The following is a 16260-nucleotide window of genomic DNA, read 5'->3' as shown; positions in this document are numbered from 1 at the left end:
CTTGATAATCTGCCATTGTAGCAGCAGTAACCGATCAAACAGCATTCTAATTTCTTCGGCACTTCAATGTAGTTCCAAACAAATAAAACTACCTAGAAATACTGTAACTAAACATCAATGGCCAGTGCCCTATGTGTGTTCTCGTGCATCCAAATGGATAGTAAACAGATGTAACACCAACATGTATGTAAATTCTGGCTGGTTTGTTATTGTAAATGCCTGCAGGTGGTATTGCTAGCATATATTCCAGGGCAGTGCAACTAAGGTAAAAGTGTGCAATTCACAACCACAATACTAGAAATAATTTACATATACATTATCCCCTATGTAGGGTTCAGAACTGAGTGTTATATGCAGGTACAAAAGTCAGTAACGGATTTCTGGCAGGCAACTGATAATTAGCCACACCTATAATTTATCAAAATATTGGGACTTGGATGTAAACTCCAGTGCTCTGTGTAAAGTTGTACAAATACTTCTTATAGTTACCATGTTCGTAAATCAGCAAAAGCAGTGTTGGAAAGAATGCACCAAGCTACAAATCCTACTCTAGATAAGAAAAGAATGCAACTAATACTTTGGGGCAATGAGTGTAAGATTGTCAAATACAACACTGCAAGATGTACAGTTATTTACAGTAGAAAGAATTTGTTTAGCTTTCTGGTAGTGCATTACCTTTTTAATGATGGTGTTTCACTGCTCTGAGATTTTTGTAATTGTTTACAAACTAAAACATATTCTCAGAACTATTATTTCAACACTGGTGACCAAAGGAAGGTGGTGTCTTCACATATATCAAAACATGTCATTTGAAATAATTTAATTTATGTTTATTTACAAATATTTAACAGTTGAAGCACTGCACTTCAAGGAAAGGGGTTATATTAAGCAACATTGCTGAGGAAATGTGATTTAAAGACCTCTTGCTCATAACTGTTCAGTTTTTGACTTTCTGCAGTGCTGACACACTTCTTAGTGTTAAGATATTAATAAACCCTTGCTAAAACAATGTTGACATTTTTGCAGGCCACAGGACATTATAGTCTTCATAGTTGGTGGTGCCACGTATGAAGAGTCTTTGACTGTGTATCAGCTGAACAAAAATTTGGGAGTGAGGATAGTTCTAGGAGGAACTACAATACATAACTCCCGTAGTTTCCTCGAAGAAGTGAAAGCCGCAACACGTTAAAATGCTGCTGAGGTACAAGTATATTATATACTAAAATAAATAACATTTGCCATACAAACATTGTATAAGGCTTGTTTAACAGCACCACATTATGTTCACAAAAATTCCTTTGAATTACTAACTGTCAGTATTTTCAGAATTCTCAAATAAGTCTTGATACTCTGCAAGTTCTTCTGAGTCATCATCGTCATCATCTTTCAACTTCACCTAGGGAAAGAAACATTTATAAAAATAAAAACAAGCATTAGTATTTGTCAAGACAATAACACACAATCGATGAATTATGAATTTCAAAACAGTTATCCTTTTAAGGATATGGATGAGGGGAAAGGTAGTGTGTTAATGTTGTTTTCTACTTCCAAAGCAATCAGTTTAAACCTGTCTTCAACACAGTAACAAAATGCATCATCATTCTTCTTCAGAGATCCCATCTGTGAGATGGAAATTCTGAAATTTAAGACTAGAAAAGTGTTACTTGTGAAATTCAATGCAGGTACTCTGCTATTCATTAAAAATTTTGTAAGGAGGTAATATAAAACTGAGAATGTAACAGGTACAATTCAATTTACTAATGATGTTAGTAAGCAGATGGAAAAAAATGAACATACCCCAACTAACCCTGTAGATAGTGCATAGCCAGTCATTGCCACAGTTGCAAAGAGTCCAGCTAGTATCTGATTCCTCCTTTTATTAGGAAAGTCACTTTCCTTACTGGCGGCTCTCTCATTATTCTCAGAAAGCTTCTTCATTTCATAATCTAAAATAAATAACATTATGTAGTTTATGTACAACGTAGACACACACAGTCTGCTGAAGACAGTTTCTTACCTTGTACTGCTTTAGGGAAATACCTATGTGACACTCTGACAACAAATTTAAGCAAATTGTCACATGCTTTCAAATGATTCTGAAGAGCAGCATTAGGAAATGGTGCTTTTAAGAGAGGTGCTAAATATGCATATACTTTTGCATCTAATGACGTTGGATGAGACCCAAAGAAAAAATCATTTTCACCAAGTCGTGTAGATAGGTCATTCAAACACTTTTCTCCTTCACTATAGACCTGTGGCAGATCGAAACCAATGTATTAATTTGTTGTACCATATACATAAAGAGAAACTGAGTTACTACAGTTAAACTTCCTGGGTCTTTTAATTTCATAATAAAAAGAGAAATTTAAATAGTCATATCACGCAATTATAGGAATGGTTCTTTTACTTTTGAGACTTTAAGCTCTACGACTCATGTCAAATTTAAAGAAAGTCTTACATACTAGTAAACTCGTTTCTCGTTTTAGATAGGAACATTAAGAGTAACAATTTCATTAGCCAGTTGCTACACGCTGCAATATAAATATCTTCAAAAATTACGTATATGTAACTATTTGTACCCCTAACTCTACTTAAGGACCAGCTTATTCATGGTCCAATGTGTGTCTCACACACATCTCATCAAATGAATGATTAGCAGTGTTTTGTCATTGCTTTATTTTACTACTGTCACTTTTAAGAATGCAATACACATCTTTATAACAGTGCAGTATCTCCAACCATTTATTTTAAGCATGTCTCAAGTGACAACTTAGAAATTTGTAAATCTAAAACCATACACAGTATGCACAAAATAAAAAAATATATCTGACTGCATTTGAATTATGCTTCAAGTAATAGTATATTATTCACAACTTATCTCTCCATTTCAGGTGAAACTCAATCTAAAAGCTAACATGCCTCTGGCTAATGAACTTGCAGAGAAAACTGATAAATGTACAAAAGAATTCAGCAAGTGATTGAGGATGTTGACAAGACACTCAGTGCTGAAGCAAGGGAAGGTGGTATATTTTTATGGAGGATTGATCAATATGAAAGGATTATGTTGTGGGAGGGGAGAAGAATGTCAAATATGAGGAGCAGGACAGGCAACCATGGAAAGTGCTGAAATTATTGTGAACAGTTTGGTGTGAAAACCCTAGCTGCTATTTGATTGAATATATACCTAACTTGCAAGCTGGGGACTTGGTATGCCTTGATTTTTCTGAACAGAAAGTTAAACAATTCATTTGCATTAAGTCTGATATTTCTGTTACAATCTCTTGTAAAATATACTTAAGGACTAAATGTAAATTACCAAAATAAAAGTTGTTGAAATTGTACTGCCATAAATTTAAGTGTTCATTTTGTTCCACATACTGTTAGAGAAATAGTCTGAAGATTGTTGAATGAACCCCCACCAGACACCTTAAGTGTGAATTGCAAAGTACTCATAATGAACATTTTAAGAACCATTAAGCTGCATTTACATAAGTGACTTTGTCTTACTAGGCTACTGATAGTGAGTGGACCTCCTTACATGGCCCGAGGTATTTTACTTTTGTTCTGAGTTAAGCTAGTCACAGAGCTTTTTGCTGTGATTGTGAGAGCCTACCTTTTTTTACAAAAAGGTCTAAAAATAGCAACAAAATGTAAGACCAAATCAGTCATATTGGATGTTCCCCATAATCTAAGTGCCGAATAATACATATTTTTCTGTATTGAAAAATTCCATGTGTTATTTATGCATAGTGTAGGCTTCTTCCTCTGTCCAGGTCTTGTAAGATATTAATACCTGTATGTGTTCATCTATCTTGGAGGACCCCACAAGGGCCGGCTGATGTGGCCGAGCAGTTCTAGGTGCTTCAGTCTGGAGCCGTGCGAACCATTAGTCACAGTCACAGGTTCGAATCCTGCCTCGGGCATGGATGTGTGTGCTGTACTTAGGTTAGTTAGGTTTAGATAGTTCTAGGGGACTGATGACATCCGATGTTAAGTTGCATAGTGCTCAGAGCCATTTGAACCCCCCAAGGAAACTGTTACACTGTTGTGCAACCTGGCACAAAAACAAAGCTAAGAAAGACACAAAAGCCATTACTATAATGGGAGTGAGCTCTGTGATAATAGATTAACTGCTGATCTTATCAAACGCCACAACAGACCCCTGTTTCTGCACATGCAGTCTGCACCACATCCAATTGGTACTGATATCAATGACCCACTTGTGATGTTCGGTGGCTGATTTACATGCAACCACAAGTGACCAACTGACACAAAAACTCAGGCTTTAGATTTAGGGAAAAAAATCACAACCAAATCAGATAATGGACAGGGGTTTGAACCCCACTCCTCCAAAGTGCTGCCCACAAGCAAATGGAGTTTGTTCACTACAACATTGCTCTGTTATTACTGAGCTATGCAGCAGCAAATACTAACATGGCAGAAATATTAAAACATGAATTCTCAATTTCCAATATATCTTTTTTTTCCCAGAAAGGAGTAATTACATGGTTGTTATCTACGTGTATGCAGGAACGAATGTGGTGCCAAGGTAACACTTCAACCATTGCTTGCTATGCTAATAGCAAGAGCAACACTGTCCCCTAGGGGAGATAAAGTGCAAAGTGTAGTAGAGACCTGTTATAAGTTCTCTTCTAAGTATTGAGTACATAACTCCAGCTCAGAGAATACAATAAACAACTGAACTGTTTTCACCTGAAACTGAAATATCCACACATCCCACAAAAAAAGAAAAAAAAATTAGAGAATGTGGTTGAGAAAGGTTGCCATTCAAGACCATTTTCAGATTTTGCACACTGTGTGCATTCCACTATTCTGAGAGTTGAACTACATCTTTTACTACAGCTAAACATTAACTCTGAACCACAGTTACTTGGCATTTTTCATACCGACAATTTCCAAAAAATTATACAGACCTCTCGATTTGGAATCTGGCAGTTACCCCTGTTAGCCCTAGAAGGAATGGGATCATATAAATATTTGATAGTAAGCAAATGGAAGTTTAAAGAATAGTTCAAAAGATGGAGCACAGTATAACCTCTTATCAAACAATAAAGATATTCTAACTACCTCACAAGTGTGGTTTCATAGAGTTGTCAAAAATTTAAACTTATTAACCCTTTCGCTGCTACAGATGTAATATGGCTGTACTGCTTGACAAAAGCTGGTGCCTGTGCTGCGAGGCTGAGTTCCAGCTGATATGAAAAGATAAATTTAAAAATTTGATTTCTGCACATCTTACAGCCTGCTGTCTTCACTACATAAAGAACTGAATTTCTTTTTGTTATCTGTAAGACGTACTGTACTGCATCAAATGAAGTAAAATATTGCAAAAAATTTTGAAGGTTTGCAGGCATAAAAAGCATTGCATAAACATTGTGCATGGTTTATTTTAGCTCATAAATTCGCAGGAAATGAAATATACATAAAATACAAAAATTGAGAACAGAAAGATCTCATTTTGTTCTCAAGTTATGAGGTTTTATACCTGATGGACGTTTGCACACAATCATCCTTTTGCGTCCTTGCGCATCACAAAACGTGATCGTAACACTCATCATATCTTGTGAACAATTCAACATATCGAACCAAGGTTCTTTGCGAATGATAGCAGGTAATGAGGCACATATGTCGTATGATAAATAATCGAAACTTTTATCTTTACTGGGTTATGAAGGTCGACTGTCTGCAGCAGAAAGAGGTCATCAGCTTAGGACACATACAGACATCCATAGCACTGTAGGAAAACAAAGCAGCTTGTGTATTCAGGTCCACAGCAACGAAAGGGTTAATAAATATGACCAAGACCTTTGAGGACTCCAGAACTGCGACAAAGAAATAACACCGCCTATACAGATCTCCACAATTTTGACTTTTTTTAAATACTGTAATGTGCTTACTGCTTTTTGTAGAACCAGATATATCTTTTCTTGTATGTGTGCTTGTCATTTGGCAACAATTTTGCAACCAGGTACGCAGGGTTGAAACAGTGAAAATTATGAACCTGAATAACTTTTCTTAGGCACACTTACATTTGCTTCCAGAGCAGAGAATTCTTCATCCTCTCCAAATAAAGCTGACATCATGTTTTTTGCCTCTTTCTCATACTTTCCTGGGTAGTAATAGTTGTAAGGAAATGGAAGTGCCTTTGAATACCATGGTCTTGTTAATTCTATGTAATTTTTTTCATCTACCCACCTGAAATATTATTGGATTTAAAAAATATAACTGAAGCTGTAACTTCATTGTTAAATGTCATCAGTTACAGCAAGGAATGGCAATACAAACAACTATTATTAAGAATGAAAATCAAAATCAGAAATTTTGAAAGATTGTGCCTGAATGTCAGTACACATTGATAGCTAATGTAAGAAAATAATACATGAATTGTTATTAACTAGGTGCCAAAAAGTAATGATAGTACAATGACTAACTGCTGTAATACAAGAGGCAATGAAAAAGTTTCTGTTCGAAGGCTGTACAGTTCGGAATTGGAACGCCAATCAGGCAAAATCGCCATGAGTATGGAGGCAACTGATGCACTAGGTTGAAGATACCTGTTTTGTAGAACACCGGGTTCTGCTGCGTGAAGAAGTCCATAACTGCTTGCAGCACATTCGACAGGAACTGTCAAACCTTCAAGGCTTTTTATAACATGGTGTACACAAGAACAAAATTCTCGAAAATTCCCGTATTTTTCCAGGATTTATTGGCTAAAAATGCACTTTTCCGCAGATGAAAATACACTAAAGTTGGTGCAACTTTTGCATTACAACATATGCAATACAATGACAGCACTCCTTGTTGCATTTGATATTTTGTAAAAATTGCACACCATAATTGGGCATTGCGCACAGTGTCTTTCCCCAGTGATTTTGGAGACACCTGGTTCCTTTAAATCAATAAGCAATGGGCCTTGGCAATCAAAGAACAGGGTGGACATCTTTCCAGCAGATTGCTGGCTCTTGAATTTCTTGGGACAAGGGGATACGGATGACACCAGCTTTTGTTGCCTGCACCAACGCTCTCAAGGAAAGTGTTCCATTCAACACTGAAATGCATCAGGCAAACAGAAATCCGCTTTGCTTTTTGTTCAGCATTCAACATGTGGCTATCCACTGGCTGTGGACCTTACAGTAGCCTAAACCTTGCTGTTTAATGTGTTGCACACTACCAAAGCTGATGTTATAATGATTTGCTAGAGCACAAATGGTTATGCGCCGGTCTGTGCTAATGACATCATCAACTGCCTGCTTGTTATTGCCCATAACGGATGAAGTTGACCTACCAGATCGACTGGTGTCTTGTGTCAATCATGACCATCATTCCACAACAACGATTTTTGAAAGACGTGCTGCCCCACATACATTCTTCATTCTCTGATTGGTGTCTACCGGTGTTTGTCTTTTGGTAGCCACGAAAAGAGTAACAGCACGTTGGTCCTGTTTGGATGCATTTTGTAATAACATCACCATACGGTAGTTCACATTTCTGCATGCTCGTCAGAAAGAAACACAAATGCCACACTAACCAGTTGCCCACATGTCTGAGATTATATATCCACATCAGAAATTGCACTATGTTACATAAATCAATTATGTCACTGCACATTTTACTATTTTTCAAAATTTACTCTCTCTCAAGTCAGGAAAACAAAAGTGATCTGCTCAAACAACATTGAAGGAGTCTTGGATATTTAGAGTTTACAATACTAATAATCATTTATAAACACATCAACTACCTGAATTTGGATTCTACATCTGTTCAATCAAGAACGTTTAATAGTGCCCCCACAAATATTAGTCTCCACATTATTTTGATCATCAACCATAAGACTGATCTGCTGAAGTTACACATTTCTGTCAACTGCCAATTGTCTTCTTCATTTCAGCACAATTGCTACAGCCTGCATCATGAATGAATTGCTAAATGTACTCATACTGTATCTACATTAGCTCCTGAGATAATTTCTTTTTGCCATCCCTTTAGCTAGTTTTTTAGCAACAACTAGGGTTGAAACTCCCTCTCAATTCATTATTTTCTTGATTAAGCTTGTCTGTCATTGACTCATTGCAAGATATCTTCATTGCTTGCTTCATCAGTTCATTTCATCTTCAAAAGTCTACTGTAAAACAATATTTCAAAGGCTTCCAAGCATTTCATTTCTCTTTTCCCCACTGTACATGTTGCACAATCATCTAACTAGAAATTTTCAGGTAACAATATTATGAAAAGGGTAGTTGCTAATCATCATATAGCAGACATGCTGAGTCGCAGATAGGTACAACAAAAAGATTGTCACAAAATGAGGTTTTGGCCAACAAGGCCTTTGTCAGGCTCTGACAAAGGACTTGTTGGCCAAAAGCTCACTTTGTGACTGGTGAGTAGCAACTATCTTTTTTGTAATATTGTTACATTTGATCCTGGATTTTCCATTGTTAGAAATTTTCATTAACATTTTCAGTATTTTTGGATGCTCCATCTATATTAGAAGGGACCTGTTCGAGGAATTTGAAATCTTTTCCCATCAGGTATCATTTCATAGGGCACTGCTTAATGAGCAAATGACCATGAGAAGCTCCCAGTTTCGGTAATTTAAAAATCACTGGTATTTAGCTACTCTGGGCTGATCCCTACAGGCACACTGCTCTGACAAAAAGACCTAGTTGTGATTACACTCCTTGTAGATCACATTGAGTACAAAGTCTCTGGAGACAAATATATTGTGTGTTACACAAAGTAGCTGAAAGTTTCTTTTAAAACCAAACTGTGTCAATTACAATCTATTTTTACATGAAACCGATGAGCGAGGACATTACAAAGCAGTACGATTTCTGGTTCTTTTGACATACCGCTGCTGGTATGATAATATTAATGCCACTCTTGACTGTTCCAATCCCTACACATGTGCTTGGTATATAAATGTTTTAATTAAAAAAAAATACTAACTTAGGTCTTTTGATCAAGATGTTTTGTATTTTTTAAACAACTGGAAAGTGTGCACCAATAACCAATGCCACTGGCTAGTTCACACAATTACCACTCTGTAAAACATTAACCACTTTTTGGTTACCTTATTTGTTTAATGTACATATATTTAAAAAAATTATAAATGGTAAATCAAATAAATTGTACAATAAAGTTAATACATTTACATGCAAAGAGGGTGCTGTAGACTGTTATGGCGTACACTGAAGCTTGCTGTATTTTAACTATGAACAATGGCCTCAATGTGAACTCAACCTTTGAAACGAATGGTCCAGTGGTATGCATGTACCTTGTTGTAACTGGTTCTATATATGTGTCTTAGCACTGAAGATCGCCACACAGTGAGCAAAATCTGGATATGCAATAAACATTATTTGCGTCTTATTGCTGTAGCCTTTACTACTTGAGACATTATGAAGTCAATTGGTAAGAACTGACAATCATTTTTTATGGTGTGTGAAGCACTTCCACGAAAGCATGCCACTAAAAGCTGCACCAACTGAAACTCGAAATAGCTGCAGGCAGCCTAAGACTGGTGTCAGAACACAGTTTTCTGAACTTAGTAGAACACCTGGAGGTGTCACCCACTTTTAATTACATACATGATTTCAATGACAAACTTAATAGTATCTGGAAACAGCACTTCATGTATTAGAGAAAGTGATGGGCCCAGATTTGAAGATAAGAGTAAAATAGACAATTTCACAACTCTATATTGTAGTACAGAATTGTTTCCCTTTATTTTCCAAGTAAGATGGGCCAGTAAGCCCCAGGGGTAAACACTGGATATACACCACAGTGGGTTTCCTATGGGGCCGTAGTGTGGTGGAAGAAGGTAGAACAGCGGTTTGCTGTAAAGAGCTTGCTAAGGTGCAGAGATTGGCCTGCTTAGCCATAACGGGCGGAATTAGCAGCACACCAACTGCTGGAATGGAACCCATGCTGGATATGCCTCCACTTCACCTTTGGGTTAAAATGGAGGCAGCAGCTGGGGCATACAGACTTAAAACTGGCCAAAACTGGGTCTCATTCAGATATCCAGAATCACACAATAACATAGTGAGTGAGGTAAATATAGGTATGGCTGGGGAAATGCCTGCCGACTATATAACTCCCAACTGCTTCAACAAGCCTTACAACATAATAACTGGAAGTAGGGAGCAGTGGGAGAAAACAGTTCAACATCGTACAGGGGACATTGTTTGGTTCACTGATGGGTCAAAAACAGATCAAGGCATGGGGGCAGGGTTGTACAGGCTTCAGCCAAACTGGAGAGCATCATCTCTCTAGGGAAATTGGCCTCTGTATTCCAAGCTGAAATTACTGCAATCAGGACATGTGTGGAGGAGAATATGCGTAGGTGCTACAATGACCGTAGCATTTACATCTATTCAGACAGCCAGGCATCCCTGAAATCATTGGCAGCTCCTGCAACAAGATCTAAGATTGTTGCAGATTGCCACAGGGCTCTGGTGGAGCTAGGGGAAACCTAGTGTGGGTCCCTGGCCACTCATGATCTGTGGCAATGAACAAGCCAATAGATTGGCTAGGATGGGGGCAACAACTCCATTTATTGGACCGGAACCTGTCTTGACAATCACCAAGGCTATGATCAAATTGGAACTACGGAACTGGCTTAGGAAACAGCACTTAGGTTATTGGACCAAGGTCCATAAACAAAAACATGATAAGGTAATGATGCCCAAGCCATGTTTTAAAAGAAGCTCTGTAATCCTGGGATTGAACAAGAAACAGATCAAACTCATGACTGGACTGATGACCGGCCATGGGAACTTCAAAAAACACCTACACACAATGGGTATAACGGAAGAGGACTCTAAATGTAGGATCTGTGAGGAGGGTGAAGAAACTGCATCACACCTAATCTTCGAATGCATGGCATTGGAGAGTAAAAGATACAGAATCTTTGGGACAACTAGACCTGAAGAAATTGTGTCTAACAAAAAACTGGTAGAGGGACTCCCTTGCACTATGTAAGGGCAGTGGTTGGCTTTACTAGATATACAGGGAGCGATACTGCACAATAAACCTAGTTCCAGTGTGGGCAGTGGCGGGTCAGACCTAAGCTGTTTTAGCTCTCCTGTTAAAATCAATCAATCAAGATGGGCCAGTGGCTAAGACACTCAATGTGCACTCAATAGGAATGGGGTTCAAATCCTTGTCTAGCTATCTTTATTTATATTCGCTGTGATTTTCTTCTATCAACAATGGTAAGAGATGAGATAGTTCCCCTGAAAGTTAAAATTGTAGTTTCTTTTACCATCTCTGACCGATTTTATTTGTTGAACATCTCCAATGACTCTTTTTTCCACAGGAAGTGTGTGCTACACCCAAGAAGAAAATATGTTGGGTTCAATGTAAGGTAAGAGATAAGTACATAATAATGTGCAAAACATTCTTCTGGCATCTTGAAGTTTAACAACTCAACAGGCATAGTCTCTGAAAGTGATGGGTCAATGAGAAATAAGCAAAGTCAGCTGAGCTGATAATTAAGTGCATATTTTATGTAGTTTCTCACATTTTTGTGTACTTGTGTGTATTTTGAAGTATCTTTGCGTGCCTTTACATATTTTTCCTCTTCTCCAGCCCCCCTCACAACCTTCTAACACCTTATTTTGTCCATTTCCGCATAATTCCTGTTTCCCCTATGCCATCCTTGCCACACTGTACCCCTGCCCCATCTTTCTGCAACAGTTCAGAAAAGTATCCATTTCTCTGGCTAAAACCCAGTCTCACATCCGGTTTCTTAAATGCTGCGTAAACAATGCCCCCCCCCCCCCCGCCCCCAAAGGCCTAACCATAAATATTCCTTTCTCTGGACCCTACTCCTCGTTTCATGATGATCGCCACCTTTTCAGTTTCCACTATTCCCAGGCCCTCCCAAACCTGGTACTGCAAAAACATCTCCATGGCAGACGCATCCCAAAACCACATCTGCTCCTTCCATAAGAAACTGCTTGTGCAATCTCTGCTAAATACATCACATCTCTGAAACTGAATCACTCGCTCTCCAGCATCAAGAGGAAAATTCCAGACATCACCTCGATACATTATCCAAACTAGTGACGTGCTACTGCCAACTGGTGACATGCTACTGCCACCTTGGGGCATCAAATCACTACCCAACCCACTATGTTTCTCCTTGAACATGTCACATCTCCTGCAAGTCCCTACCAACACTACACCAAATCCAGAGCTAAAACATTCCTGTTGTTGACCTCAGCCCCTCAGAAGTTTCAGTCCTACCAAAGGCTTCACCTTAAGGTGTACATCAATATTAATCAAGCTGGACATGTCACAAAGACTTACTCTCTTTCTCCCGAGCCCTGCAATGGAAACAATTCTTTGCCACCACTTCCTCCAACCAAAGCCAACCTAATCCCAACATTGAATCCTGCCTATCCCAGTTCATACCACCAGTTCATGCCCACTGGTCACTTTCCAGGAATCCTTCCCTCCAACTCGACCTCATCCTTCCTCAGGACACCAACCTTTCAGCAGAAGAAAGCCATAAACAACCTCGAAACAAATCCTGACTTAATCATCCTACTTGCAGACAAAGGTTCGACCATTGTTATGAATCACACTGATTACCTGGGCAGGCCTCAGCCAATTATCTGACCTCCTCCATCTATAAACTTTGCCGGAGTGATTCCATTGCAGAAGTCCACTACAACCTCCAGGCCCTTCCTGGAACCTCTTCCTTGAATCCGTTTCTCTTCTCACCTCTCTGACACTCCCTCCACACACCAACCTTCTATATGCTCCCCAAAATCCAAAAACTCAACAATCCTGGCAGCCCCATTGTGGCTTGTTATTGTGCCTCCACTGAAAGAATTTTGGCACTTACTGATCAATACTTCCAATCAGCTGCCCACAGTCTAGCCTCCCACAACAAAGACAGCGACCAATTCCTTCACAGACTCTCGACCAACCTCAGTCTTTTACCTCCTGGATCCCTACTCGTTACTGTTGATGCCACCTCCAAATACACCAACATCCCTCATGCCCATGGTCTTATTGCTAATGAACACTACTTTTCTCAACTTCCTTCACACTCCAAACCCACTACCTAATTCCTCATACACCCTACTAACTTTATATGAACTCACAACTACATCTCCTTTGAAGGGAAGGTACGCAAACAAATCTGTGGCACAGCTAAGGGCAACACATGACACCCTCCTTTTCCAACCTGCATTTGGGCCATGTAGATGAGTCCTTCCTCACCTTCCAATCCTCATTCCTTCACAATGTCAACTCTTCTATCACTTCTGCTTCACCTGGTCCTCCTCAACCCAGCGTGCCACCTTCCTGAAAGCTGACCACCGCTTCTATGATGGCTTCATCCACACCTCTGTCCCCATTAAACCCAACGCCCACAAACAGTACGATAGCTAGCATCCCTTCCACACCAAAAAATTCCTCCCATACAGCCTGGCCACCCTGGGGACAGAATATAAGCAGTGAGAAAAACTCCCTTGCCAAGTACACTGAGGGTCTCACCAAGGCCTTCACAGACAGGCACTATACCTCTAGTCCACAAAAAGATCTCCTGTACCATTTCTGGTCACACACCCAAGAACCAGCTACAAAGGAGTGCCCCCTTCATCATCCAATATCACCCTGGACTGGAACAACTGAATCCCATCATTTGCCAGGGCTTTTATGACCTACTATATCATGCCCTGAAATGAGGGGCATGCTACCCAAGATCCTTCCCACCCCTCCTAAACTTTTATTCTGTTGCCCACCCAACCTCCACATCATCGTAGTTCATCCCTATGCCACTCCCAATCCCAACCTCTTGACACAAGGATCATTCGGCGAATTGGTTCTCCTATATGATTTATATTTTTTTATATTAACTTGAATTTTACTGTGTAATTTGTTCTTCACTAATACTTAAAAGTCAATAAAACTATAGGCTATGAACAGAACTGATTTCTTTTCGTAACAGATGGTTCAGTTAAATAAGTAACTTAGCAATTACAGGGAGTCAGACGGTATTACTCTCGCACCTCGCAGTTTTCCAAGTTTGTAACTTCACAGCAAGTGAATGACAAACCTGTAATCTATGGGAAAACAATAAACTTCATCTCACTTTTTGACTGAAACTGTATACAACAGAGCAACTACATAAACCCGATTGAGTAATTTATTTGTATTTCTTCAAAAAGCCAAAGCACTTCATAGTGAAAATTCTTTAGCAATTACTCTTTGCTCTGTCTCTGTCTGCAGTTTAATTTTCTTCAGTTCCCCCTTATTTACCATCAAGAAATCACAGTGTTACAGCACCTTTATAGTGTTGTTCCTCAATGAGGAAAAGGTGATTTTTTTTAATGATTAATTGGAGAAAATTATTTGTAGCCTATACATCCACGAGACTACCAAAAACAGTTACTGTAAACCAAATGAAATTTCATTTTTGAAAACAAGACGCTTCATATATCTGTAACCTTGAATCCCATCCATTGATTTGTCAATACCATTCCCAAATAACGGAAATGAATTGTAACTGCACTAACTTCCAGAAATTAAGCTCATAAGACACGAAAGAGAACATATCACTGAAAAACATCACACTCTTAGTTTCAATTTCACTCAACAACGGTGTCTCAAAAACGCTTTTAACGCACAATAAACTCGATAACATAGCAGACTGGAAGGCTATTTTAACAAAGAGTGACTCACCAAGCAAACTGCAAACTTGGATATAACTTTTGTTTAAGCAGTTCCGAAAACGCTACAATTTCTGCTTGTTGCTTTGGAATCAGCAGATAATCAGCAATGAAATTCTGAAATGAAATACACTGTGACAAATCACAAAAAAATTGGCTACGAAACATGAACGAAAAATTTATGAAAATAATTATTTTGGGATTTTGTTTATTTTTAATGTTTCTGCTGTAACGTCATTGCATATAATAGAGTTATTTTCTAAGATGTCACAAAATTTTTACCTTCTTCCTTAGATAACTACATATTTCGTCGAAACCACATATAACATGACTTCCATGCCTGAATACAGGCAGTTTTCCTTTTGGCGTCCGAAACGGATTATTTGTTGCATTATACTGCAGAGGTACCCCGCAAAATGTTGCATACGCCTGTAATTAATGTAAAATGGCTACACGTTCTATGACAATAATATGTGTTGGGGATATATTCTAGTCACAAATAATTGAGGTTGGTTCGCTGAAACACATTCTTACCATAACTTCTAGACAATGTAAATCAACTGAAGCTAGCCCCCAATCGCCTGCCCACACATCAAGTTCCATAGGGTGATTCATTATTAATGGAATAAATGCACTTTTCGGCTTACTAAATGCAATAGTTGTTTACACCAACACAATAATATTTTGTGTTAGTTACACATTTCAATTCACACTTATCGATGCGCAGTCTCGAGAAAAACTTAAGCCTTCTACGGTACGTAATCGATTTAAAATACACAAAAACACAGTAACACAAAATAATGCCGGTTACCCCATGCGTCAATAGTATGCATTCTTCGGTTCAAAGATTATCTCACAAACCGAGAGACATTCCACTTCAGATTTTTTCGCATGGGAAACCGGTGATTTTTCTTCGAGTGGAAGTTGAGCATGTATTACTTTTAATCATTAAACAAGTATTCAAGTAAATATTTAAAAGTCGATTTAAGGCCAACACACTGGACGACACGACACGTCAAAATGTTCCACAATGTATTTCGAATGGTGGCATTCACAAAGGCAATCAACGAACACTTAACGTCACGTCACGTCAAGATTTGCCCCCGGGAAAAATTGTTCACATTGGCGTCATATGCTAACACAGGAAGTTAACCTACTCTCTACTGGTGGATTTCACGCGTTTGTGCCTTCTTAATCTTTGTTTTATTATTAATCTTTGTTATTATGACAAATCGCAAATGTTCCATGTTGACCATATTTTTTCCATTGAGTGTTCTATTCATTTTTATTAATTCTTCCACAAGCGGGGTCGTATATAAGCGAAAAATTATTTAGATTTTAGAATATCAGTACAGAGGTGACTCCCACACTACACATAAACAAGAACAAAAGTTCATGGCCAGTGATTTTCATAAAGTAAATCTTAAGTGAAAAGTCAGCTCAAATGAATGAGAAAAATACAGCAGTTTCGTATGTTATTAGTTATGTAAGGAAAAAACATAATGGGTAGGCCGACCGGAGTGGCCGATACCAATCAAATTTGCGTATTTCA

At 38.5% G+C, this 16260-nt stretch overlaps 2 protein-coding genes across 2 annotated transcripts in view; one reads left to right on the top strand and one right to left on the bottom strand.

Annotated features, from left to right (window-relative positions):
- The window catches only part of LOC126094521 (vacuolar protein sorting-associated protein 45), a 125351-nt gene extending 122010 nt beyond the window's left edge, over positions 1–3341 (top strand). The window contains exons 12-13 of the mRNA XM_049908938.1: positions 1027–1201; positions 2892–3341. Of these exons, the coding sequence (XP_049764895.1) occupies positions 1027–1189 (163 nt within the window). The 3' untranslated portion in view covers positions 1190–1201; positions 2892–3341. The remainder of the gene's footprint in view (positions 1–1026; positions 1202–2891) is intronic.
- On the bottom strand, positions 1163–15566 carry LOC126094523 (metaxin-1). Its single transcript, XM_049908939.1, has 7 exons — positions 15243–15566; positions 14991–15137; positions 14722–14825; positions 6051–6216; positions 2018–2252; positions 1798–1946; positions 1163–1396 (listed from the first exon to the last, which is right to left on the bottom strand). The coding sequence occupies exons 1-7, from the start codon at positions 15321–15323 to the stop codon at positions 1307–1309; spliced, it is 972 nt and encodes a 323-aa protein (XP_049764896.1). The 5' UTR covers positions 15324–15566; the 3' UTR covers positions 1163–1306.
- Between the last annotated feature and the right edge of the window lie 694 nt (positions 15567–16260).

Source organism: Schistocerca cancellata, chromosome 8 (assembly GCF_023864275.1).
Source record: "Schistocerca cancellata isolate TAMUIC-IGC-003103 chromosome 8, iqSchCanc2.1, whole genome shotgun sequence".
NCBI lineage: Eukaryota > Metazoa > Arthropoda > Insecta > Orthoptera > Acrididae > Schistocerca > Schistocerca cancellata.
This window is presented reverse-complemented; position numbering and strand designations above follow the sequence as displayed.

What these genes read in the sequence shown, in the direction of transcription:
- LOC126094523 (XM_049908939.1), bottom strand. Translation starts at nt 15,323, where the DNA reads ATGAATCACCCTATGGAACTTGATGTGTGGGCAGGCGATTGGGGGCTA. An exon ending in GTAGTTATCTAAGGAAGAAG is followed by an intron (nt 14,826 to 14,990) that starts GTAAAAATTTTG and finishes ATTTCATTTCAG; the next exon opens with AATTTCATTGCTGATTATCT. An exon ending in TATCTACAGGGTTAGTTGGG is followed by an intron (nt 1,397 to 1,797) that starts GTATGTTCATTT and finishes TTCTTTCCCTAG; the next exon opens with GTGAAGTTGAAAGATGATGA.